Source organism: Thunnus maccoyii, chromosome 21 (genome assembly GCF_910596095.1).
Source record: "Thunnus maccoyii chromosome 21, fThuMac1.1, whole genome shotgun sequence".
NCBI lineage: Eukaryota > Metazoa > Chordata > Actinopteri > Scombriformes > Scombridae > Thunnus > Thunnus maccoyii.
Genome location: NC_056553.1, coordinates 17323047 through 17350589, shown reverse-complemented (window position 1 = coordinate 17350589; position 27543 = coordinate 17323047). Strand labels below are relative to the sequence as shown.

Sequence of the window (27543 nt, the reverse complement as noted above, 5' to 3'; positions counted from 1 at the left end):
GGAAGTGGGAGGAGGGAACGCTCTCACTTCCTCTGGCTGTTTTCTGGTCGTTTGTAACAGCAGCAGCATCAGACAAGGGATAACCTAATGATGGAAGAATTTGAAGGTGAGTGATTTTCCGGTGCAGGTGTCTCTTTTTTTAGCAGTTTCATGGAAAAGCCGTGCCCACAACCTTTCCGTTTGAAACCTTCCAATTTTGGGATTCCCTGCTGCTTCAGCTGGCCAGTTTTTACCAGCGACCTCCTTTTTGTTTTGGGATTTAGCCCAAGTAATGCTAGGTAACGTTAGGGCCAAAGATGAAGCTAGCTGCTGGCTGTGTCTGTGACTGGGTGTGTTCCCCACATTAGCTGTAGGAGCTATCTAGTGCTATTATGCTGCTAACTATTCAACCGTGAACTGAATTAAACCATTGTGTAGCAAGGCACAGTCAGAAAGTGATTGTATTGAATGGTAGCTACCGTTATAAACACACGACTCAAGTGTTAGTACGACGGTTTTTATGTTGTAACGTTAGCTTCGGTGTCACCACGTCTGGCCATTTTGAGATTATTGGTGGAGACCCTGTAAAATTAATCAAAGGAAGCAATTCGTGTACATTGTGGTTGGACTATTGTACCAACATCACTACCTAAAATAGAATTTATGAGAACAAGGTGGCCATTTACCATGTATCATATCATGGCTGTGTCATAACAAACTCAGTGTCCTTTCACATATGATTGTTTAAGCCAGTGGTTCTCAAAGTGGGGTCCGAGGACCCCCAGGGGTCCTTGAGGGGGTTCCAGCAAAACGAGGAATAATTTATTTTCACTGTAATTCCATTCACATGTAACACAATGACAGAATGTGTGACTATTTTGGTCATATGTTCCCTACACTTTCTGTAATAAAAAATCTCAAAGCAAATGTCTTATCAGATGCGGGTCTGTGGTTTCACTTATTTTAAGCAGCATGACAAATGGTGACATCTGTGGACCATTTTTGTTCTTCATGACATGTAACCTCCTTCACTACACTCAAAATGTAATCTCTTATCCTTACAGACGGCGAAGCTCCTCCTGCTGGGGATCTGGTTCAATGTAACACCTGTAAAAGATCCTTCAATCCTAAAGTCTTGGTAAAAATAAGCACTCCTTCATCACCACTTGAATACAGATAAGTCATACAGTGTAATAGTCAGAAGACTAGGCAGCAGACAAATGTTAATAATGGTGCAGTAGGTCTAATTCAGCCAAAATGTGAGAATTTATGGTTATTCATGTGTGATTTTAAAAAAAAGAGAAGTTTTATTGTGTTGAGCATGTACCAAGACCAAAACTCACTGTGTTAACAATATTTTCCACAGTAATTATCAGCTGACAGGATATCAGCTGTTTGGTCGATAGTGTGTCATTGGCCACGCTCCAAATAGCCAGTAGGGCTCTGTGAAGAGCTCTTTGTAGGGAAGGTGAGAATCATTGCAGTAAAACTATGTGGTATAACAAAAGTTTAAAGATTTTTGGCTTTATGATTGAGTCACAGATTGAGAACCTGCTGCTGTGCTAAAATGTATTGTTGTAAGATCTAAATCTAGTAGAGCAGATTGTAGATCATAGTTGCTATGTAATGGAATTTGTTACCAAGGCATCTAACTAAAACACAAATGCAGTATGTGTTCAGATTAAACCATTCTAAGGGGCCCCCTTTCACAGTGAGATTTAAAGAAGAATAAATGGCCTTAAAACACTTATTTCTGTGTAAGATTATTATGTGCATATTTTTATTACCACCAATCTATTTGCTGCTATCATCACTTTACCCAACATGACTTAAACATAATATAGACTACAGTTGCAGCACATGAAGGCTTGAAATGATTTCAATAAGTTAAAGGAATGTATTGTTTCCCAGTAGAGAAAATGGACACAAGCACTCATACAGGCATCATTAGTGGATGATGGCTACATTAAAGCATGGTGCATTAGTGCATTATTGTAGGTACAGTATGTGTGTATTTTTCCAGGGATGTGCGCACATGTCTAGGCATGGGACAATATGAAAATTTCATGTCACAATTATTTTAGCCAAAATAATTGGGATTAATAATACTATCCTGATAATCATCAAAATATGCTTAAAATGGCATTAAACATACTGGAATCACTTTACTTAACATTTTGTTGAGAAACAAATATTTATATTACATCATAGGACACATATCTTTTTTTTGTGAACATCCTCTTTAGTGAAAAACAAACAAGGATAGATTCAGAATCTTGCCAACACCCAGCAGGTAATCACAATGAGAGAAAAAAATCCATTAATCCATTAAAAATCAGCTATCAACATGATATCCAAGCATTCACATTACAAGCCATCAGCCATGGTGACAAATGACTGGAAAGATGTGGGCTCCCCCTTGTGGCAAATGGCAATTCAAATTAAATCAGGAAATCAATAGGACTGTACTAGTGAGCTACACAGCTTTTTCATGTCACTCATGTGAGGATATTCACGATTATCCTGATAATGAAAATTCACCACGATTAAAATACCTTGAGTGTTTTTATCCACCTTATATTTTCCCATCCCTACACATGTCTACATTAGAAGTTGAGAAGGTTTGGAACAACTGAATGCAACTAGAGCTGTAACTATTAGTCAATCAATCAGTATTGGTCATTGATAAATAGTTTTTAGCCCTTTTTTTAAGAAACAATGCTAAAATTCTCTGGTTCCAGCATACACAAATGTGTGAAAATCTGTTTTTATTCTGTGAGAGTAAACCAAATATCTTTGGGGTTTGGACCGTTCTTCTGGCAAAACAAGACAACTAAAGATGTCATCTTGTGTTAAGTTTCTTATTTTTCTTATGTTTCTGACATTTTCAGACCACACGTTATTCTAATACTTGACATGATAAAGAATAAACAATAATGAAAATATCACAAATTAAATTTGTCGGATTAAGTTTTGGAAAGGTTTTGTTAGCCATTTGAAGACGGCGTTTTGGGCTTTGGGATTGACATTGTTCACTTTTTCCTGATATTTTGCCTGGTGTTATTAATGTTACGCAAGCATCTTTGTTAATAAGATTTTATTTGAAAGAAGAGTTGTGTTTGCTTTTATTTACTTAGCAGTTGTCACGAAATTATGTTAGTCTCGCTGTCTCTCTTCTTCAAACAAAGAAGTGTCAGAGTAAGAAAATGACAGCTTGTATACACACAAATCTCCAAATATGGCACATTTGATTTGGTTTGGTTATTGTTCATGGTTTTTCCTCTCTACAGGAGAAGCATGCTAAAATCTGCCAAAAGTCAGCAGCTAAAAGGAGGAAGGTTTTTGACTCCAGTAGACAGAGAGCTGAAGGCACAGACATCCCTGTACTCAAACCCATCAAACCAAAGGTAAGGCCGCACCTGAGATGGGATGGAAATCCAACCAAACCCAAAGTATGTTTTGAAAATTACCAAGAAAAAGAAACTGTTAAATGTTGTACACTCCAGTCAAAAAACTTGGGTAATGTTTATCTATTTTCATTGTATCTTTAACCTGAGGTTATTCATTCATTCATACATTCACTATAAATACTTACCGGACAAGACCAAGAGTCATGTTTTGGGCAGTTCTAGTTTCGATATTGATATCACAAGTCAGGAGGTTGTAGATTATCTTCAAATGTAAACCACTTTCAATTGTATTTCAGTCACAAAGTTCATCTTCTTCTGAGAAAGTAAGTTGATTCGTCTTTTTTTAATTTGTCCATTTTTTCTGTTTAGATGATTTTTAGTGGCACAGATAATCTGCTGAAACCGAGGAGGCTTTCATTCACTGTGACTTGCTTTTCTGATTTTCTTTCTTTTTATAATTGTCTTGAATAGTCTGAGGGCGTGTCTACTCTACTATACTGGTGTTAATGGTTTAAAAAACACAATCTGTGTTTTCCTTTCCTACCCACAATCTACAACTGACTGTGATCAAATGTATCCCCTTATGTTTTCATTTTCTTTTCTTTAACTATTGACGTCTTAATTCTATCTTTTCTGGCTGCACAACATCCTTTGAACCTATCATAAACTCATATTACTATATGACAAACCACCTTAAACCAACAGAGCTTAGTTTATAGCACTTCCTTCATAAGGCACTGAAGGTCACTTCAATAACTAGCTGATTGTTTTTCTGCTGTCCTGGCCTCAATTAAGTGCTGCACACTCGCGTCATCCTCTCAATGCTGAAATAACAATACTCTCTTTTTGTGGCATGAACAGCACATGCCTCTAGTTGGTATATGATTGTCTCTCTATTAAATTGTTGGTGCTGGAATTGGGAAGTCCAGAATGACTCATTAAGTTGTCAGAATGTAAAATTATGAATGAGGCAGTCAAATGAAGTTCTTGTATGAGGGATATACTGTGAATAGAGCGTGGTTAGAGAGAATAAACGAGAATCAGTTCTCAGTGTTTGTGAGACAAATGCACTTAATGAATCTGAGAGCTGTAATCCTAGGAGGAAGTAGGAAGTCAGTGGGGCTGTCATGTTGCCACAAAGGGTAGCTCAGAGGACAGTGAACTACTTCTGTCAGAAGTCATTAGCTTTAGACTGGACTCAGATTGCCACTATGGAAAGAAAATAGACTGTGTGATTTTTTTTTGTTTGTTTGTTTGTTTGTCTATTCAGCCCTGACACAGAAAATAACAAAATTCATTAGTGGTGAGAATGAAAGGCATGGTGGTCAGCTGATCCCTGACTACCAAAAACAAAATTCAGCATTCAGTAAAAGCCAGGCTGTAATGGCAGGGATTTTCAGGCCTAAACTGAAGGGAGTTGAGAAAGATTTTAGTAAGTATGGAATAGCAATAGCTTAGTCAGGAAAACATTGCAGATAGCAACGGGCTTCCTGGTGACCCAATAACATTTTATTATTTGTTTGTTTAAGTGGAGAGTAACTAGAGATATTAGAAGAGAGAGGAAGTTGACCTTCTTTTCAAGCCATGCGGTTATCAGTCAGCTCACCAATAATGATGACACATTCAGTTCAAGTCGCGACAGCACATCAGAATGAAAGTAATGAGGTTTACCGCGACACCATCAGTAGCTGTCTGAGGTCGTGGTACAAACAGGCCTGGTGTGACAGAGCGTCTCCTCTGTGCTGCCTCCTGCCAGGCAGAGCCCCCTAAGAAGCCGTCCAACTGGCGCAAGAAACATGAGGACTTCATCAACACCATCCGAGCTGCTAAGGCCCTCACTCAGGTCATGAAGGATGGGGGACCTTTACCCCCACCTCCTCCTCCTACTTACGACCCAGGTAACGTGCATCTCTGTAGTGAGTGGCTTTAACCAAGAAACAAACTTAACAAAAAAGTTGAACAAAGACAGACACATTTCTATATCTTAAGAGGAAAATAACTTAAAACAGCATTTAGTAATCATTTAGAGCCTCTTGGAGCCAAGTGAATAATCTGTTAACACAACACTGACATTCCATCGCCTTATAAGGTTTTTATAGCAAACTTGTGTTATTTCCACATCCAGTAAATATGAAGCAACATCATTGTTCATTTTGAGTCATGTTTATGTCCACCAAGCAAAAGTAATCGTCTCTTAAAACAGGATTTATCTTATTGTACCAGATGTACCAGATAAAGCTACTGGTATGTTCTCTTACTACCTGGTTTGTTTTTAGACTATATCCAGTGTCCTTACTGTCAGCGGAGGTTCAACCAGAGTGCCGCTGACAGACATATTAAGTTCTGCCAGGAACAGGCCGCCCGTATGCCGAACAAGAGCAAGATAGGAGATACCAAGAAACCTCCTGCACGCACACAGGTATTATGCACAGATTGTACCGCGCAGTGTATGTGCACACAGACAGTTGGTTTTGTGTTTTTTGGGTTTATTTTACTTGATATGATGTCTTTGAGTCTATCAAATTTTCTAGATTTGGAGGGTGAAAGTGCACCTATATACTGAAACATACAGCATTCATTTACATTGTGAATCTGGTTGTATGTTAAACAGAATTTTTACACATGCACTGCAAATTTTATTTATACCTATGTGTGCATTTACTTTAAATGCATGCATAGGTAAGTTGCTGCTTATATCTTTCTTTTTGTGGTAAAAAAACAGCTTTGTTTACTAACAAGCATAATATGAGTGTACGTATGGAAAGCTGCACAAAGCCATTCTCTCCCAAATACTCGGCCGGGCAGTTCTCATTTCTACATTATTGCCAATTCTTTGTAATTAAGAAGTGTTGTTTGTAATTCCATAACAATTTCTCATCTGTTATTACCGTGGCGAGACACCCACTTTGCAGCAGGTGTAGAATTACCAGTCACTTAGCAACAGCTAAGCACATGACTGGGGCGTTAACTTGGCAGCCAATAAAAACAACAGGGTCCAAACAATTCATGATTTTTATCATCATAAATAAATAAACCTTGGCTGTTGACCAGTTTTGTCAGTTAGGTTTCCTGATGTGTCATGGTGGAGTAAATTTTATTTGCAATGAATCCTGATATAATACCTGTTTGTAAAGCCAAAACCCTCGCACATATAGTCATATCTGAAGGTTTCTCATGTCATATCTAGCTTTCACACAGAGGCACAACCACACCACAGGGTATGATGTGACTGCAGTTATGAGCCCTTTTCAGACGGCATTACAGCTTTAAGCAGACATTTACAGAAAGAGACTATACTCATGCAGTAATTGGCCTTCTAGTGCACTAGAGAGGGGGTGGTGAGTTAGAAAAGTTATGATAACAAGGAAGAAAAGTGTTTCCTGTTCTCTCTCAGGCTGCATTGCTGATGGATTTTAAAACTTGATACGTTAAATCCTCAATTTTATCATTGAAGTTGTAAGATAGCAAAATTTGCTTCCTGTTTCTGTAAAGATACTAAGGGTTAACATCAGGGTGCTATGTTGCAACTCACTTAATTTTCTGTTTGCTCACATGCTGTATGTAAAGCATTTTGCTGAATAGTCATTTATTCAACAGTTCATATGAATGAAAACTGAAAATAAAGAGAGGGGGTGCCGGTCAAATTATTAATATGGTTTTACAAGGATTTTTTAGCTTCTTCTGCTTTGGTTGGACTGCAAGGGGAAAAATTGTTTTTATAGGCTCCTCAACAATTTAAAATTGTCTCTTTAGCAGACTAGTTTATAAAACTGATTTTATTGTGTTTGTGCTGATAACGGAGATCATAAATAAATAATAGTGGTGTTAGTAGGCGGAGCAAGGTGCATTTAATCTCTTTCTGGGCACCTTGTGCTGCTACAACCTTCATCGTAGTCTCACAGCATTCAAATCAGAGTTGTGCCCAAGTTGAAGGTGTTTCTAGATCTGACCCAGTAAGATTGCTGTTGTGACTTTTATGTGAGTTACTTACTCATTCAGATGTGAGAACAACCGTGGTAAACTGCCATCACATCAATGTTACGAGGTGTATTTCTGAAATCCTTTCTTGATCAAGAAAGCTGTAGTACTATATACTGTATGACTTCCTGTGTACTTACTGTCTCGTTTCTGTGTCTGCAATGAGAGAAAGTCTTTTAGTGCTCTCAAGCCCATGACATCCATAGCTCATGTTTTGTATTATGTACTCATTACACCCCTTGTTTTTTACCATTGCCTCTCTCTTTCTTCAGTACAAGCCTCCTGCTTCTGTAAAGAAGGCCAACCCTCCTGCTGTGTCAACCATCCCTTCAGCCTCCTCCCGTTTACCTCAGAGGTCAGGCTCTGGACAGTCCACCGGTAAGAGCGTAGCTGTGGTGATCATAGACTTTCACACGTTTCTCTTTTGCTAGATTAAGGTTATTACATTGACTACAGTAACACAAATATTGCCTTGTCTTTCTCTCATTATTTTTTCTCTCCCTTTCAAGGAATCCCTTCTAGTAAGATCTCCTCTGCAGGTTCATTGAGGAGTAATCCCTCCGGCCTCACAAGCCCTCCATCAGGGTCAGTGCACACACATGTACAACACACACAGCCACACATACCCCTTTTTGACCGAGGCAATTCGAGGGCCAGTTTGGCCTAATTTCCAACCAGTTCTTGCATTTCGACAGCCAAAGAACCAGCTCTTGGCCAGGAAACTGGTTCCAGAGCAGTTTCTACACTTTGCTGGTCTAGAAAAAAGAACCGCTTACATCAGGGGCTGGGGGCAGGATTATCATGACCAACCAAACCAAAATGCATTGCGTCCAGCCAGGCTAAAAGCTGTTAATATGTCACTTTATTAAGTTTTAATATTTTTTCAAGCGAGAAAGTAACCATGTAGATTCCCAATATGTGGTCAGTTTATCCAAATAACATGTTTGGAAATTTGCTGCAATGTTTGTCAGAGATGTGAAGGGGCTGCTGGCCAGTGTTACACCGTATTTGGTGACCCATCAGATTCTGTGACCTGCAGTGTTGGAAGAAGTACTCAGATCCTTTAGCTACTTAAGTAAAAGTATCTGATATATTCAATAAATTTAACAAAGTACATCATTAATACCGATGAGACAATGCATAAGCAGCATTTTAATATATCAGTCACAGCCCAATTTTCTGCAAAATTAGTACATTTACTTTAGTACATTAAGTAAATTTAACTGGTAATACTTCTATACTTTTACTGAAGTAAGGGATCTGAGTACTTCTTCCAACACTACAGGTCACAGAATATGATGGTCACCAAATACAGTGTAACACCGGGTGAGACAGCTGTCAGTCATGTGATACAGTCAAGTCTTGCTTGAGTATACTTCAGTGTGGTCAATCTGCTGGTAATGGCATACTTAATCATTCATTTAGTAGGCAGTAAGCAGTATAAACGAGAGAAAGTAAAGCTGTGATGTAGTCAGCCATTGTTGTTGTGCTTGAGTTCTTCTTCTGCTTTATGGCGGGTGGCAACCAGTGTTTGAAGTTGGCATTAGCATTGCTAGGAAACCTGAGGCGTGTACAGTTGCGTAACAACTTGGCTCTCAAGCTCGTGGAAAAACAAGCTGGTTGAACCCGTGGAAAAGGTTCGCTAGTTGAACCAACTGCGAACTGGCACCAACATTAGCCCATAACCAGCACTAGGTTCCAGTTGGTGGAAAGGGGGTAACGGACAAGTGAAAGGCTTTATTCTTCACTTGATTACAGTATATTGATGGCTGTGTCGTAACCTTTTACATTTTACTGTGTACAATCATGTCTCCAAGCGTTTGTTGTGTTTGTGTTAACTTGAAATTCTGAGTTTGGTACATATTCATGTTATTGCGGAAAGATTACATTTCTTCACCGTGATCTCAAGACTTCATAGTGAGACTAACCCAATCTTATGTGAAGAAAATGTATATTCATGTATTATCCAAAGCTATTTTGTGCTCTTTGCTAACTACAGTATCCTTCATGGACAACTATGTTGATATAAGATATTATCAACACTGATTCACTGATGGCCTCATAAGTATAATAGGTCACATTAAATATACATTGTAATTGCTCTTATTGCAGGTCAGTAGCAGCTCAAATGCATGTTTTGAACTTGAACACTGCACTTTCACACATCTGATCCTACTGTGCAAACCCAACCTCTCAGGTGGTTTTCATTTGACACAACCTTGTCTCTCTTCTCTTTTGTTTTTCTCTGTTCTGTTAGGGTGGGAAGTAAGACCCGAGCAGCGAGCTCTGGCTACAGCTATGGGAGGAACACTCAGTCTGGACTAGGACTCAACAAGAAGAAAGTAGACAACTACATAGCTAGGTAAGCCAACTCGTGAAGACATTTGGTCAGAAGAAAGTTGTGCGAGAATGAATAAAAAAGTACAAGAATACATCCACCATACAGTCTTTCTAAACTACGCTGACCTCTTGTGGTTTGGTGGTGTATTGCAGCTGTACATATAGATGCAGAGTCCGTTCTGTTACCATTCATTAACTTGTTTATATGCACACACTCTGGTAAGAATGCATGCTTAATTTCACAAAATACGGCTCTACTTTGACTTGCAGATGCTGTTAAATTTAAATAAAGTTTTTCAGATTTGATTAGTTATGACTGATTCTCATGTGCATATTCTAGCAGAATGGTGTCTTGAACAAAATCAACAACACTTAACTATTTACTTCATTTGCTTAAAGGGATTTGAAGTTATTTTTTTGTGTGTTGTATCACAACACAGTGTACCTCGACATTGATTCAAATGATATTCATAATACTTTTGTAAGTTATTCAAGAGCATCTTAAAATCTTTACATTATTAAAACCTCTAGAAATCTGTTAAAATTATTGTTTCTAACTTTGCTGCTCTGCTGTCTTTGTTCAATTTCTCAGGAATGAAGTCGATGGTGAGAACGAAGTCGGCAATGGTGGAATGAAGAGCAAGTTCTGTCACGCTTGTGGGACCAAGTACCCCGTTGAATCTGCCAAATTCTGCTGCGAGTGTGGGATCAGGAGGATGTGTATCTGATGGAGGTCAGAAGAAGGAGAAAGTAGAGGAAAGTAGGGATGGACAGGTACGCAGAATAGCATCAGAGGGTTTCACCAAAGCTTATAAGAAATTTAAAATTCATATCCGTCTGTATTTTCACACTTCGGTCTAGTTTCACGGCAGTAAAGTGATGATATTGATCAACAACCTTACAGTTCTCTGTTTTGTTTCTAATTGTTGTTCAGTCTTCATATTAAGGCTAAGGGTTACCATTGGTGAGTACTATTACCTGCCCCTTTAATGACACAACACAATAGCCATAGTTTATCATAAATGCTGCATTTAGTTACTCAGATTTTTTTTGTTTGTTTTGAGGCTGATGGATCTCAGTGGTGATCTTGAATAAAGTTCTGTGAAACTGCGATGAAGTTCATATCAGAAGGTGGCTGATGGCTGAAACAGGCACAACTCATGCAGTTCATTATTTTTAATTACCTTACCTCTTACCACCGATTTCGTCCACAACATCCCTGCTGTTGCACATGACCATTACTGCTGTGAAACTAGAGGTTATAGGGATTCATTTGTAATGAAGAAAATTATTAATTCGTTCATTGAATTAATTAATTGATAATTATTCTTTCAGTCATTGGATCCTAAGTAAGGAGGTCTTAAAAAACGAAATTTTATTGTCACTGGTCATCAGTTATATAGAGCAGAGTCGGTATCAGCAACTGAGAGCTATTGGTGCATCCTAAGAAGAGAATAGAGGACAGAGAAGTAAGAGTAGATAAAAGCAAGGAGGTGGATTGTAAAATGCGAAAAAAGGAGGTTAATTAATAGTGTTGGGTGAGTCGTTAGAGGTGGGTGTGATTGCCCCTGTATCTTGAGCCCCAGTCAACCGTGGTCTGAACTGCATTACTTAGTCCCATCTGCCTCTGCTTCCTCACAAACAGAATATGTTCCTATTGATGTGCAATATGATTGACTACTGAAGAAAACAATGTGTTTTTTTTCCTGTTTTTTTTTTAAAGGAAATGTTTTGGAATTTTGGGAAGATATCGCCTTGTATTGACAGGGACCAGTACAAAAATGAACAAACTGTCAAAGGTCAGCACTCCCTTTAAGGTCACTTTACAGGCAAAGGTTGTTTCCATCTCCCGTCATGTTACTGTTGTAGGCCTGATGTTTCTCAACAAATGTAGCATTTACCCTTTTATTCCCTCTCATTTCATACAATGAAATTAGGTATTTATTTTCTTATTCCCTTTCATTTTTACTGAATGAAAAATGACTGCATCGTTTTTGTTAATGTTCTACAGAATTAAAATGTGTTTTTATTTGGATTTGTTTGAAACCTAAATGCAATGTTTCTATTAAGTCAGTATTCAGTGCATTAAGGTATTTAGGGTAAATAGTGCAGTAACACTACAGTCATTTTAAATGCTCTGAATGGGTGTAATTCGGTATCTACTGCACGGAAGTTTTGTGAATTAAGATGTATTAAATATGTTTTCTGTGGCCCCATTCAGAGGATTATAGGCATATGTCTTTATGCCCACAGATTTTGTCAAATATTTGGCTTCTACGAATTTCATACGATAAAGTCAGTATACGTTTCCTGGCTTGCAGTAGACTTTCAGTCTGTACTACAAATAGTTGCCCTTACATGATATGCTGGTATTGATGACATTTTTCCCCAAACATCAAATATACAGTAGTGCACAGATATTATCACATTCATCCAGCAAGGGGTTGATCTCTCTGCTTGACGTAACAGACACTATTTATGAGTCAATACATTCGTAGGAATGATAAGCATAGATACGACTTTTATGGTTAATAAACTTTATCACTCTTAACTATGATTAAGTATGATAATCTTTGATAAATTGTTGTTCCCAGAAGCAAACTATCTTGATGTCACATGACAGGAAATGTTTAAAACAGACCGGACATGCGTGTTCTCCCATATTGATTACAAAGATTGTTCGCCTGGATACAGTTGTGCACTTAATACGATGTATATCCACCATCAATAAACTTTTATCAAGACAGCTGTGATGAAATTGTGAGAGTGTCTGTTGAAGAGAGAGGAAGTAGAAAAAATTAGTGTGTTGTAATGTAGGGTCAGTAAGAGTAATACTGTAAGTACAAAGTAACACATACAGTAAGCCTTTACTGTGTATAGTGGTTTATATATAAATATATTTGGAATACATATGCCAGGTCATATACAATATTAGTTGCTTCATGCATTAAAAACAAATATACATTTCACAGACAGAGAGTAGCTACATGGCTTGTTATGCATACTCCCTGACAGGAAGAGAAAACAGCTGCTGCTCTAAAACTGACTGCCGAAACTAGGGGCAAAGGCTGAGCACTTAAATGTTTCTGTTTTTTTACTTTTTTGCATTTCTGGCACACAAATTGAAAAATAAAATATTAAAAAATGATGTAATACAACTCTGGGAGGCAGAATACTAACAGAATGGTGAAGGAAATTTACTGAAATGTTTAATAGTGTTTTGAGAAGCATTGTATTTGTTGGATCAGTGTCCCTGTCTCCCCTGCCAAATTAAAAATACAACTCAAATGTATTAGTATTATTCATCATGGTTACAACTCTGTGAGTTCTGTTATACTTCAACAGCTCCAGCTGTAAAGATAAGAAGCGTAGGGGATACGTGTGTGTGGTCAGGCTGTATTCAGGGTGTGGGAAATGAAGGGAAATCCTTGCCTTGTTATACAATGAGTTGATTGATTGTGTGTTGTATGAAGTGTGAGAACGTTCCGAGAGGCAGCAGAGCATTTTGACCTCCCAAGCCACAGTACACTACTGATAACGTTTTGTTTCCAATTAGACAGATAACCATTAATCAAAGCACCAAGTGAATATGACAGGAAAGTTTGTAAGACGTATCCCAGAATAGAGTCAGATCTGTGTGCTGAACTCAGCCATCTATGGCAAAATGCGCTTTTAAAATATCAATCATGCTCAATGATTAATCTACAGTGTCATTTTAAGGAGAGTGCCAGTGACTTGACACAGATCCTAAAACAACTCCCCAGACAAAAAGAAACCCCAGAGGAGCTTAAGATAACAAAGATGTGCCAGGACTAGTCATTCTAACCCGAAGTGAAAGCAAAACTGTATCTGAGCACCTTAATATTTCCTGGTCATGCTTGAGCAGTCATCGCTAAGTGCAAGTAAATGTCAGAGCATATTCTTTACAATCGGATTGCTTTAAAAAGTCATTTTTAGCTGCACACAGGAACCTTTGAAATAATCTTACGAACTAGTTTCCCTTTTAAACACACTTTCTGCCATCTAAGAGCTTCATGCGTCATGCGCCTTTTATGGAGTCCGTAAGACATTCTTGTGTATTCATGCTAGTTACTGGTACATGCAGCACATGGTTGGTTCTAAGCACCATGTGTGAGAACCCAATGTGTTGGACGGCCTTGGAACTTTTTTTTCCCCCCAGTTGGCTTAATAGCTGGATTAAGTGTAGCTTGGAAACTTATTTTAGGAGTCAGTAGTCATTAAATACCCAAAACAACTGCAAGAGAGATATGAGGGTCTACTTGACAGGACAGCTTAAATAAAGGGAAAGCTTCCTTTTTTGGTAATCCAATGAACGACCGCATAGTACAGAAGAACTAGCAGGACGTTGAGTTTTTTTTTGCTTCACAGTATACTGGAGTTTGGTCTCAGGTGTCCAACATAGTATTCAGTATCTGGTAGCATTCAGTCATGGCAGACAGGATTTTCTTAGCTTTGCAATGTCTCCTCCTTGTTGCTGTCCTCCTCCTCTTGGACATCACGTCGGGATCTTTAGTCTAGTCAATAGAATTCAACAAACAAACACTGCTAATCAGTAGAGTTTATACATAACGATTGATTTCATGAACTTCAGTCAGGTATAGTGGTAAACTCAAAGGTGTCTTTTATTTATGTGCTCTATCACAGCATTATACACATTGTGGACGTATATTAATACCATATCAAAAAACTCAAACAGTGCTCACTCCAAATCCAAATAAAGAGTTTGATATCTGTCAACAGCAAACACGGAATACTGTCGATCAAAAGAGCCTTAAAAAGTTTAAAACAACCATTTTACAGTAAAAGCAGTTTTTGGCTGGACCACAGGGGCCAGCCCTATAAACACTCAGTCAGTCAGGGACAGACTTTCACGACTGAGTGATGAAGTTACACCATTGGTCAGCTGAGTTTTGCTCACTTCCTGTATCTGTTGTTTCAAATTTAAAAGTCCTCTAGCATATCATACATGGTTCAGCCATATACTAGGTTTTGACCTAGACTTGTTAAACATGTGCTTGTCTGGTGAGGCCTGAGGCTCTTGTTTGTTCTGCCCTATGACTCAGATTGAAACTATGAGCCTGAATCATCACATTTGGTTTTTGTCCTCCACTGATTCATCAAAATGAAGTACAGGTGAATATCAGAATTCTTTGAATATAATAGTAACATTCTGACATTCTGACATTCTGGGTTTTATTGTATTGCAACTTATTTAACTAACAAAACATACAATAGGTGAAGATTAAAAACAGTTCTGAATTTCGGTGAAAGGTCCAGATATTTCTGTAAATGCAACCAAATAACCCCCCAAATACTTTTTCTAGTCAACATTTCTTTCCCATGCCTATTTCTGGATCATGTCCAGATACTCTCACACAGCTGACCAGCTATGTAACCTTGAAGTGAGTCATCCACTATGTGGCAGACATTCCCCAGTTTTTCTCCATGATTTCATGCAGGGGAACTGAAAGAATTATTTCTTAAGGTGTGGTCACTCTGCTGCTGACCCTTCCAAAGTTTTGTCATGAAATACAATATTCTGACAACTACTGCATTCATAGAGAATGCACATCTACAGTACCAGTCATGTGTAAGAGACACAAAGTAATGATTTGACAATTTTTTGTCAGCACAGACTGTACTGGCCCATCATAGCCGACCAATGATTACACAGTACCTATTAATGTGTTAAGACTTACCGGTTTCACAGGACAAGGGCAATTTATTGAGTTCAGGACAGATGTGGCCAGCTGCTTTGTGTAGGAAAGCCCTTGATTCCTCATTGTGCAGGTTAAACTGTGCAAGGTTCTCACAACATCCTGCAGAACAGAGGTATATGAATCCTTTGCAACATATAAATAAATTACACACTGAGTGACCACAAAAAATTAGATCCACTTTGAGTAGCACACACCTTTGGCCTAGACAGGAGCTTCCATGCATCGTGACAATTATACAGTAAATGAATGTGGTAAATCAGTGTTTATGCAATGCATAAATTGGTCAAAGGTTGGTCCAGGGGTGCTGCTATAAGCAAGTTCATCATAAAGTTTTGAATGAGAGTGATATCTGGTTTCCTGGTAGTCTGGTCATTAATGTTATTTTACCATTAAACGTTCATCAACATTTCTTGTACTATGTTACTGTCGCACACAGCTATATGTGCACTGACCATCTGCAAATGAAGAGCAGGGTCTCTATTTTTCTGGTCAGTCAGTGTTTATTTTGATATCACAAAAAATAAATCATACACCAAGCAAATAACTAAATAAAATGTAGAAGATTAAACAGCAAAAAAAAAAACAACAACTAATGAGTAAAAGCCAACTGTAACATCATCATTTTAGCTGACAACTACAGAATAATAATACTCACTGTGTTGTCTGAGCTACAGCTACGCTTGTGTTTCAGTTCTTCGCAGGTTTGGTTTTCCGGCAAGGATGCGATACTTTCTTTCTTCTGGATGAAAACATGGTAGTGGTAAATGTTAGTAATACAACTGAAGACTTCTAAAGTGCTGCTCTAACTTGTCTGCTTCTCTTTGTGGTATCTCTGTCTAATCTTCTGTGATTCATCACTAAAGAATTGAGTCATGTTACACGGCTAATCTACTCTGTGCTCAAAGAGTAGTATGTATTTATTCTATTTTAAATGGGATTGATCCCTTGAGCTTAGCTATAAAGCTTGTTTCTTGTAGAATGACAATCAAAGTCTTATTACCCATGAGTGCAGAGTGGTAAATATAAAGAATACACAGTACAATAGATCAAAAGCATTGGCGTCTTACTTACTGCGTTGTCGAGTTCAGTTTGCACCACTGGATTGTAATCGCTTTTGATTTCTGTAAGAGACTTTTGGCCGGGACAACACAGGGATAGAGAATGAGGTAGATGCAGAAGAGCAAGGAGAGTGATGCAGAGAAGAGGCTGAGAGTTTGTGGCCATAGCGTGAGAGACACAGGGAGAGAGGGAGACATGCAGAGAGGTCAGTCCACCAATCCAAAACAAGTTTGGATCTAATACAGTTAGGAACACCACATGGCACCAAACATCTTGTTCATTTTAGTGCATTCCCATTCTTTGTTACTTTTTATTTGACAGCTTGAATAATGAATATTTTGCATTATATGATACATTTTTAGTAAATATACCCTACAGTATATAAAGTAATTTAAATACCATGACCAGCTACAAGATTAAAATGATGCTTACATGTTAATGCATCAGCAATTAAAAGAATCATTTTGAATATTGAATATTTTTAACTGTGCTTCAACTTTGTTTTACCAAAGTATGTTTAACTCAGGGCTGCATCAACCTGAAGCGGAGTTCATTCCTGTAAACCAGACGATAATTCCCATAAATCCAAAATTAATTTCAGTTTCCATCTGACAGGCGGATGGGAAGTTATTCACATGGAATTCCCCCCGTTTGGAAAAACCTATTAGTCTCCAACATACAGTATATCAGTCAGTCTCTCGGCGGGGAAGGCAAGGGGACAGATGCGCGTGTTCTCGGCTCCCGGTAAGTCTGGAAAACGACACAGTACGCTGTTTAACACACTTCGTGCTGTGTCTTCCCCGCACTAACACTTACCTGGCTTTAAGTCACCTCGAGCTTTGAGGGTTTAATGTCAGTTTAATTCGGTGCGTCACCAGCTTAGGCCATTGGAGTTACACCTATATGCAGCGCGCTGTCTGTACTCACCATTGGTCATTCTTCATTCATCGTGTGTTTTCATTGCTGCTCAGATACTCAGTTTGCTGGGCTTTACACAGTGTGAAACCAACGCAGACAGTTGCCTTCTCACTAATTCCCGGGGTTCTGGTGGTGTTTGAGCGCAAGGATAGTCCTTTCCCACGTCCTGCGTAACTTAGCTCTGAAACCACAGCATGTGATTTTACTTCCGTCCTCACACGGTTTCACTTTACTGTCAGATGAATTAACGTGAAAAACGTCAACGGTATCGGTCACGGTGCGGATTTTGCTGACGATGTGGTGGATGGAGACAAGCTGTAGTTTAATGTGCTTTCTGTTTTGTGGAATGGGAAGAGAAATAACTGCTGGTGGGAAGCTCTAGGCTGATTGATTGTTTGAATCATTCATTCATTGGCCATGGCTGCTCTTTTCTTACAAAACCCTGCGCATACCACACGCAGGCGGGCATGGTCACAACGCCAGCTGCTGGTGTTGGACTAACAAAAATAGCAGTGGTGCGGTCAGTAACTGAGTGTTATGGTTCCTCAGGTATGTGAATTGCTGTCATTCCCTGCCCCTCTTAGACTTTGAACCCTCAGATCAGACTTCCCTTATTTATCACTGACAGTTATTTTGTCACGTTCGTTCGTTCATTCATTCTCACTACCCAATTCGTGTGTTCCCGCAACTGATTTAATCTCAAATTGCTTTGTCATTAGTTTATCTGATTAATCTATGTAGTTTCAAAAGCTACAGCTGTGTTTCTGGTGCTACAAAATTGTATGTATAAATAGGTATGTGCATGTTATCACACCCACTCACTGATTGACTTAGTGCCTCTTGCTTTTCACTGTGCATAGTAAGAATTGTAAGGGAACAGGAACGCCATTAAAGCACCTGACTCCCATGGTCATTACTCACTGAAATATGAACCACTCCCAAGACCAAACATGAATAACATTAGATTAATATGTATTATTTCATAAGGAACATGGTTTCAACCTTTAGTCTTTAATTTGTCCTTTGGATCAATTAAAATAATTTTGTCTGCCAATCTAGGACTACAAATATTTACATAAAAAGATAACAGCCAAGAACAGTAAGCTAATGCAATAAATTTCAACAATAAAATGGCGGTAAACAGTCTTTATAGCAGAGGCTCAGGCTATGCATGAAATTAAATTAAATTTAGCAACAAGAGCAACTGTGCAGTCAATGAAATGGATCAGTGAAATGTAACAATTTAGCTGACCAAGCAGAGACATTTAGGACAAGGGTCATAAATCCACCTGAATCTGCAGGATAAGATAAACAGATGTTTTTGAAATGACTTAAGATGGATTGATAAAGGCCAGATTTGTCAGTCAGTTGTCCACGTAAAGTGGTAGAGTCCACCTGCTGTACGTGTCACCCGGCCATGTTCGCAGTACTACATCAGCCACAGTTGGAACGTGAACACGGTCATTAGGATCATAGCCAGTGACCAATGGACCATCATGTGATAACATTCTTAAATAGTTTGGTCTGTAAAAATATCAAAGCAACATGCCAAAATGTCCATAAGAGATTTAACTCTTGGAGGAGTATATTGTGAGATTTGAAATTTGCTTTTTACAAACAGTGAGTGGATCGTAGAGTTTGGATGTGTGTGTAAGGTCTCAGTGTCTGTCATATAATTTACACTACAGCTTCAGTCTGCCACTCACTCATTATACTTTTAACTGAAAGCACTCTGCTGTCTGCATGCCAAAGAAGGATGAGGAAGTGGTTCATCAGATTTCCCTGTCTGAAAAAAAATCCAGCATGTTTTTCACATAAGTCTATTCACCGAGTATAGTTCTGAATGAACTAAATGAAAAAAAGCAGTTTGGCTGCAGTACTCCAAATATTAGATAAGATATAATCATCCACTCTAAACAGGTGAGAGGAAGCAGCACGTGTCATCTGCACAAAAGTTGCAACACAAACAAATTAAAGATTGGACAGATTTTAACTTACAGTTATATTTCCTGCTCATTTTCTATTGACATATTGAGGAAGTGTGCAAATGATGATGGTATTCTCATTGTCAGTGCTAAAGCCAGCTTACATGTCATCAGCATCATATGTTGTTTTTCTGCCAGCTATTGACATCACATGCATGAACACCACACCCCCGTTGCATGTTTTGAACTGCTGCTGTGCACATAAATAATTTTATAAAACAACACATTGTTATCATTAAAAAAAAATGTTCAAATTTTCCAAGTGTAATTGTATGTTTTTCGTGGCAGACAATTTGGCCCAGTAGGAAAATCACTGGTGTAAATTAATGATGGCTGAATTCCAGTTAGCTGCTTCAGTTTCAGGATCCTGATATTGTGCATGCTGTTACACTGTCTTCTGTGCTTTTTCTACATTGACAACTAAAAGTAGCATCTGCTGTGGAAAAACCCTATTGCTACCAGATGTTATTAATGTAAACAAGAGCAGTATGCAACTGTTTCTATGGGTGTGGGCTTTTTTTCTGAGGAATATTACAACATTATTTGCAAGCCTCTGGTCTATATTTGATAGAGATAATACTACATTTGTCCTTAAATGGAAGTTAAATGGTGGCATTGGAATCATTACAAAATTATTATTTGTATAGAGAAGAGTTCACATCATTTCGTTATGTGTGTGTGTGTGTGTGTGTGTGTGTGTGTGTGTGTGTGTGTGTGTGTGTGCGCGTGTGTGTGTGTGTGTGTGTGTGCGTGCGTGCACACTACAGTGTTGGAGTCTATAGTAATTTAAGACATTTATCAGATTATGACAGTGGTGCCGGGAAGCATTGCATCGTGGGACCCAGAAGTGACCGCAGTTACCATGACAACAACAGTCAAACACGCAGATGATGTCCCGCTGCAAGATTCCTCTGATTTCCTGGTGCGTTGTGATTCACTCACAAACTATGTGTGAGGTGTACTGATACACAGAGCATCAAAGGTGTTTCAATCGTTACATTTCCTGTACTTTCATTGTTTGTCATTTGTGAGTTTATGCTAACTTTCCCTCTGTTTCAGGTGTTACCGTCCATTTTATGTATCTTTCAGCAATGTTTAGGTTACAGATCAAGCCACAGAGCAAGAACAATTAGTGCTCTACACTATGTCATACATATACCAAACGTGTTGTACTGTACATACAGTACTTTGTGTCTTATTCATAAACACGCTGTTTATGGCACCTACAAGATAGACCAAATTTGAATGTATTTGCAAAGACAGGTGCTAAAAGATTTTAAAAAAGGGTTGTTATACATTATAACCTCTCAGCATCTGACTCATTACAAATACATTCCGGTTTGTTCGGTCTATCTTGTAGATACCATAAACAGACAGATTATATAACTTGTTGAACACGTCCCGCTACATTCGATAAAAATTGAACACTTAATTAAAGTAGTTATTAATTTACCATAGTGGTATTCTAATAAACAATTTATCATAATAATCTTATCTTATACTTCTATAAACAGGATTGATAAAATGTATAAGAACTTTTGTGGAAAGATTAGACAAAATACTTTCAAGAGCAGGAAAATAATCAAGTCCAGACCCAACAATAAGGAAAAAAGGATTAAAAAAATTATCCAAAGCCAGTCTTGCTGGTCTCACAGCCAAGACGCACTTAGACACATGGCGAGCAGGAAGGACAGCAGACTCACTATACAGTGATGATGACTCTATTCAAGTGAAAGTAGCTACTATCTACCCAAAAAGTTATTAGATTTAGGATATCCTCTGTTTTTAAATAAAGTAAAATTAGTTGCAAAATCTAGTGACATAGGTAAATTGGCTAAACAGGAATGGGTCACCTTGAAACTTTCATGCACATACATGTCTACTATGTGTCAATATTCCGTAAGTAAGGGGCATTTACTGGCTGCTGCAAAAAAAAAAAAGAAAAAAGATTTTCTCAGGCAAGACATTTCTCTGTGTCGGGTTGTAATGGTTAAGTGCCTCATATCCTTTTCATTCTAGACTGAGGAAAACAACTTAAAGGGCTGTGCTCTCACTCTCACTCTCAGGTTGCATTTTGGCTCCAGGTCATAAGTCACCTGCAGAGTGATCTCTGTACTGGAAAATGCTTCAAATGCAAACAGAAATTTCTCCACAATGTTGTTTTAAAGAAAAAAAAATTAGTAGTATTATGGCTGATTTTAATTCATTTTAGGGATTGTGGTTTTGAAAAATACCTGTAGTTTCTCAGGACAAAGTGAGCTGGTTTGTGGGGGTTTTTTAAAAATCAGAAGAAAAGCAGCGATGATGGAGCTGTTGATGACAGCTGTTGATGTAAAACAGGTCTTTCAAAAGAACAAATCTGTGGGAACATTGGCAGGTATCAGTGAGAACAACAGACTCCTTACTAAGGAAAAAAGACTAGGTTAAAAGTCAGACATGCAGCAACTGATCATATCTGTTTCATATCCGATTTGTGGTTTTATAGGCTTGTTTCTGCTGTATTTCTCTCTATTAGATGATTATATTACCACACCAGTTTTTTTTCTGCTTGTTTCAGCACATTTGCTACAAAGTTTTACTGTAACGTACTTAGATTTGGAAAGCTCTTCTAAGAAGATCCAATATTGAAGACTTCAGACTCAAACAGCAGCCTGCCTAAACTGAACATTAACCTGTTATTCCATACTTGATCCTAAATTGTCTCATTTGTTCCAAAAAATTGAAATAGTTGGCAGTATCTTATATTCTGTTCTGTATGATCAGTATCTTCAGTGGGGAGGGGAGTTTATCAGTGTTACAGTTTTGTTTACTATCTCTACTGACAGCATCATTCAACCATGAATAGTAGATAACATAGCTTCTTCTTAACAGAGCATGCATTACCGCTTTAACACAAACACAACAGACATCAAATAGGACTCATGACATTTAGTCATTTGTTCATTCTCACTTTTGCATTTGAATTTAGTTCTGTTTGCAGCATGCATGCACACATGCACACGTCCTACATGCGGCTTTGCACAGTGACAGGCAGACATGAGGGTGTGACTTTTAAACACATCCTGGAATAGGTTGTTGCTTAATATCCTTGAGTGAAAACTACATTACAGGGACAATTTCCCATAAACTGTGTTGCAACACATTTTATGAATGGAAACGTTTTAACCAACATTAGGGGTGTAGATTCAAAAAGCGAACCAAAAACAGGAATTTAACTAAGCTTGTGTAATATCACATCCTTCGTTGGAGATAATGTGGCAATGGTTTAAAGGCCTCCACTCAGGCTGTTATAGTAGCAGATTAATGCCATTGGTTTTGGAATGCAATATTTTTGACTTTTTGTGTGGGTGTATTGTATATCTTTTACCCTGGCTGTCTGCTTTAAAAGTATCGCATAGGGTTTTCCTTGCAGGTTGGAGCATCATCTCATTAAGTTAAACCATGCCTGTAAGCTGCCATGTAGAAATGCGTCACCATCTTTGGCAATAAACATTTTCCACTGACAAAAACTCCACGTTAATAAGCTGGGTCATGTGTACGCCCTTGTCCAATATCTGCATATTCTGCTCTTTAGTCTTAAGATGTTACTCTCTTGCTTTCACTCCTTCACTGCCCTCACTACTCTGCTACGCTGAATGCATTTTTGCTTGCTCAGTCTACCTCCACAGCTTCCAATCCCTGAGGGGGGATTGGCAGTAATTTCTCCCTGAGGGCTCGTCTGCTGCTCAGTATGTTTCACAGAAGTTAAAATACACTGAGCACAGATGCCAAAAGTAAATTGCATTGACCTTTTTCTGTAAACTCTACATGTGTAAGATCCAAACCAGACTTTGTTTTCCTTAACAGAAGCTGAACCACCATCTTTTTCCACAGTTTTTTGTGTAAATAAAAACAGCAATGTACTGTGACTTGTTATGACATGAGATGTAAGTTTCTGTGTGTGTGTATGTGTTTGAGCGTGACTCTGTTTTTCCCAAAGTAATCTATGTGTGTGGTAAATATCCCGAAGAAACAGGGAAAACCAACAGCACTTAAACTAAACATTTCCACCAAAAAATGGACTTTACCAAAACATTCATTTTGTAGTGTAGGGACACTCTGACAGTGAAAGTTGTTTCTTTTCTGTCTTCCATTTGAACTTATCGAGTCTCATTCTTTCCATTTTGCAATAATGTTCCATTTTCAGAAATTGACATAAGGTAATAGTGTCCATGTTCATGAGTTGTCATTTGGAGCTTTTAAAAAAGCATCAAAGGCATGCCAATGAAGTGATTGTGCAATGTGGTTTTTAAAAGGGGGGAAAGGACTCTAATAAAAGACTAATCCTTTATATAAAAGTTTCTTAAGGGGCAGACTTGACAACAACTGTGTTTCATTTGTTACAGCATGGGGCAAATATTCGAAAGTATCTAATCATAAAGCCCTTCCATAGTGATAAGCAATATGCTAACAGGGTTACAGAGGTTGATGGATGTACACTACTGTAGTGGAATTTTTAACTGGACAATGAAGGAGGAAAATAAAGTTCATTTGATAGCCAGAAATGCCTGACTAAAGTAGGTCATCACAGGTGTTATGAGGAGGAATGAGGAGGATTGTTAATAACAAACACAAGGAAAAAATGGATAGACGTGAGCTTATATATGTATGTCATGATATAATATTTTGTCAGTTTCTTTGATTTCTACAGTTGAGATGCTTTTGGGAAACGGGGCCCCTGAGTGGAAAGTCATATCTCAACCTGGTGGCGCCATCTAGTGGTTATTCTACAAGATGTATGTGCACACAAACACACCTTCACACACCTCTCATGTACAGAGAGCAGTGGAAAGATACTTAAAAGACTTAAATACAGATACTTTGTTATAAGAAATATAAATCCATGAATATTTATGTATTTATTTATTTATTTAGCTGTCCTTTATTTATATGTTTTAATGTGTCCTTTTATTCTATTTTAATTTAATTTAATTTAACTTTTGTTTGTGATTGTTCTCCTTTTATAACCTACTTTTTATTTCTGGTTTTACTTACTTCAACACATCTCCTATCTTTTAGTATTTTATTAATTTATTTTATTATTATTACTTTATCTCTATTTTATTTTTATCCTTGTTTTCCTTTTAATACCCTACTGTACATTTCTGGCTTTACTCATTTTAATACATCTCTTTCTGTTTCTTTTTTTCCTTTCTTTTAGTATTTTATTATCTTTTTTTACACTTCAATTTTATATTATTTTATTTGGCTGTTATGATTTTTTACATTTGTATCCTACCTCTGGTGTTCCCTCAAAAAGTGCTATACAAATAAAGTCTGGATTGATTGATTGACTGATGAATTGGCTATGTTAAAACCGCTTTTATTAAATCAAACTCAAACTGACCTCACTTATTTCACTTTTCTCCTCAACCCGTAAGAAATCTGTTCCCAGTCCACAAACAGCAGGCCGAGAAGCCAATGAATAAACAAACAATATTCATTTGCAATATGAGAGAGATTGTATTATTTACTTCTCAAATTTCCTTTAGGCTATATTGCTATTGCAATATGGGATGACAGAATAATGAAGTGAAATATGCCTGTTTTGGCCATATGCGCAGGATGAAAACAACAAACACAAACAATTCCTTATTGATATGGCATTACAGAAAAGAAAAGATACGACTCAAACAGGCGGTGGAAGCAGACTGCAAAACCAACCTGCTGCAGTAAATTAATGAAACTGAAACAAGCATGGAGGCTGATAATGAGATTCTTGATTGCTATCCCAGTTTGCAACAGTGTCAGCAGTACTCTGGCATTAGCGGATGGCCAATAGCTTCCACAAACTTCTAAGTGACTGCTGTTCTACTGAGTGCTTTTACAATGAAATATTACACCTATAATCAAGGCTTTTTTCGTGGCCTAGCGTCTTCTATATTTCATTACAATTCATTTAATCTGCTTTAATTTTGTGAGTAGCTTGTAAACAATTTTTTTTTCCTATGAGTTCAGTGGACAACACAGAGTCGGTATATTTCTCTTACCTTGGTAAAGTCTTTGTTAGAGTAAGGCACATCAGCTCTCTCTCTCTGACGTAGCTGTGAGATGGAGATAATGAAAGGTGAGTTATTTTGAAGGGGTTTTTTTTGTTGTTGTAGTGAGATATTCCAAGCTGAAGGTCGATGTAAAGTATTCATAAAACATTTTTTGTCCAAGTCTGAGTCAACCTTTGACCGAGAAGGCTTGAATTTCTTTTACATTATTAAATGCATCATTTCCTTAGCAAAAGAGACAGGTTTGATATGACTGTACAATCGCACTGAAACATCTGTTATTCACTTAATGGGGATGACATTTCTGAAAGTGTGTATTCATTCACTTTACTGTCCTTTAAAATATATATCTGTATGTGCAGTTTTGATGATGCAGTGTACACTGCTGATAGCTGACACATAGTATATACCAGTGTTGTACATGACTGTATAAAGGGAACAAGTAACATAGCAGAATAAAAAGATTGTAAATGTGTCTGATATGAGTGGATCTGACACAGTGAACCTCTGAATAAAGATACTTCATTTTAAACCCACATTTGTGAAATTTCATGTTCTTCCTCTCTGATTTATTATTCTCCAGCTTCCTCTTGCAACATTTCCCATCTGTATGAAAATGAACATTAAAGATCCACAGTGTCTGGTTGCATTCATTATTGTCTTTTTTTTTTTTTTTTTTTTTTTTTTTTTACCTCTGCAGCATCTCCTCTATCCCACCACTGTAATATCTTATATAACACAAACTGAATTTGGGTAATTAAATATGCAATTTCTACTGTTCAGATTTAAATACAAACTGAACCACAGCTGTTGTGGAAAATAGAGCATTGACAAAAGGTGGCAGTTACACACCGGGGAGGCTTTTATTAAAGAAAATAACTCAAAAATATTTCAGAAGCATTTCAGAACAAAAAGTCATTTTATGGCACAAAACAATCAGTACTGTTTGTTTTTTTTATAAACGACAAATGTATGAAAGAAAATATCACCTTGCAAGGGACAGACAGTTAAAAATGAGAGCGAGAGACAGAGTGGAGTAGAGACACAGTATTGTGGACAGCCAACAGCCATAACTCAACATAATGAAGATGCTTCAGTGCTCTCAAAGAAAGCCAAATTTGACTTATGAGAGAAAAAAAGAAAGAAAGAAAGAAAGCGCCGACTGTGCAAAACACATGATGTAGCCAGTACCACCACGATATCTGAAATACTCAGCACTCCTCGACCTTGGGAGACCAGGTGTGTGTGTGTGTGTGTGTGTGTGTGTGTGTGTGTGTGTGTGTGTGTGTGTGTGTGTGTGTGTGAAAAGGGATGAAGAGAGAGGGGGGGGAGGGGGGGGCTGGGGAGCTGGAGATGGAGATGGAGTGCAGGTCAGGTGACATTATCATCATCATAACCCCAGAGGGATCTGGACTGGTTGCCATGGAGTGTGTATGTTTGCAGAAGGGGATACGCCAACATGGGTGGGGGTGAGGTAAACCACATTACATTGGAAGGTTAAGGCTTGGTTTGAATGCTTAAGGTTAGGGTTGGGGTTAGGTATATAGTGGTCATGGTTAAGGTCAGGGAGTAAATACGTAGATTTGAGTGCGCGTGTGGGGGGTTTTCCAATAGATAATCGGTGCCATTGATGACTTTTAGGCACTTCACATACACACGCAGGTGTTAAACACACAACAATGAAATGCAACGCTTCTTCAGCTGTATAATTGGGAAACGTGAGAATATTGAGACACGGAGGGCGCAACATGCCTCACAGGGTTCCCGGTGGAGCATCACTGACACTCCCCCAGCGGTCTGTCAAAAAAGCAGAAGAAATCCCCATATGCACATACAGTATGTCATACCATTAAATATATGAGGCAACTCCCAACCTCTTCGTCCCATTTTTCACCTGAAGATGGCGCTCCATGTCCTCGTATGATGGCGAAACTGCGGCGTGAGTGCATGGCGCGGATGTGTGTGATTGCGAGAGCGAGTCAGAGAGCTGCTGTCTGCCTCTTCTCCGGTGGTGTTGCCTTCCCATAGCTGCAGTGCTTTGCTGCTCTCTCTCTCTCTCTCTCTCTCCCTCTCTCTCTCTCTCTCTCTCTCTCAT

General features: G+C 38.2%; 2 protein-coding genes and 1 long non-coding RNA gene across 7 annotated transcripts; 2 read left to right on the top strand and 1 right to left on the bottom strand.

Annotated features, from left to right (window-relative positions):
- Window positions 1-12453, top strand: zc2hc1a (zinc finger, C2HC-type containing 1A). 4 transcript variants are annotated; one of them, XM_042399037.1, is made up of 11 exons: window positions 1-106; window positions 1044-1117; window positions 3270-3386; window positions 3686-3712; window positions 5146-5287; window positions 5666-5808; window positions 7640-7745; window positions 7877-7952; window positions 9625-9729; window positions 10300-10440; window positions 11431-12453. In XM_042399037.1, the coding sequence occupies exons 1-10, from the start codon at window positions 88-90 to the stop codon at window positions 10433-10435; spliced, it is 945 nt and encodes a 314-aa protein (XP_042254971.1). In that variant the 5' UTR covers window positions 1-87; the 3' UTR covers window positions 10436-10440; window positions 11431-12453. The 4 variants fall into 4 exon arrangements, with proteins under 4 accessions (XP_042254971.1, XP_042254970.1, XP_042254969.1 ...); XM_042399036.1 differs by having other exon boundaries at window positions 10300-10481; XM_042399035.1 differs by having other exon boundaries at window positions 10300-12453.
- On the bottom strand, window positions 11137-27543 carry LOC121887912. Its single transcript, XM_042399039.1, has 6 exons — window positions 27343-27543; window positions 25440-25493; window positions 16520-16654; window positions 16104-16187; window positions 15428-15547; window positions 11137-14242 (listed from the first exon to the last, which is right to left on the bottom strand). Exons 1-6 carry the CDS (start codon window positions 27541-27543, stop codon window positions 14114-14116), a joined length of 723 nt encoding a protein of 240 aa, XP_042254973.1. The 3' UTR covers window positions 11137-14113.
- LOC121887913 lies at window positions 16663-25429 on the top strand. Of its 2 annotated transcripts, none has more exons than XR_006093087.1 (3): window positions 16663-17251; window positions 20213-24185; window positions 25062-25429. It is a non-coding gene; the product is annotated as an uncharacterized LOC121887913 (long non-coding RNA). The 2 variants fall into 2 exon arrangements; XR_006093088.1 differs by lacking the exon at window positions 25062-25429 and having other exon boundaries at window positions 20213-20332; window positions 24101-24185.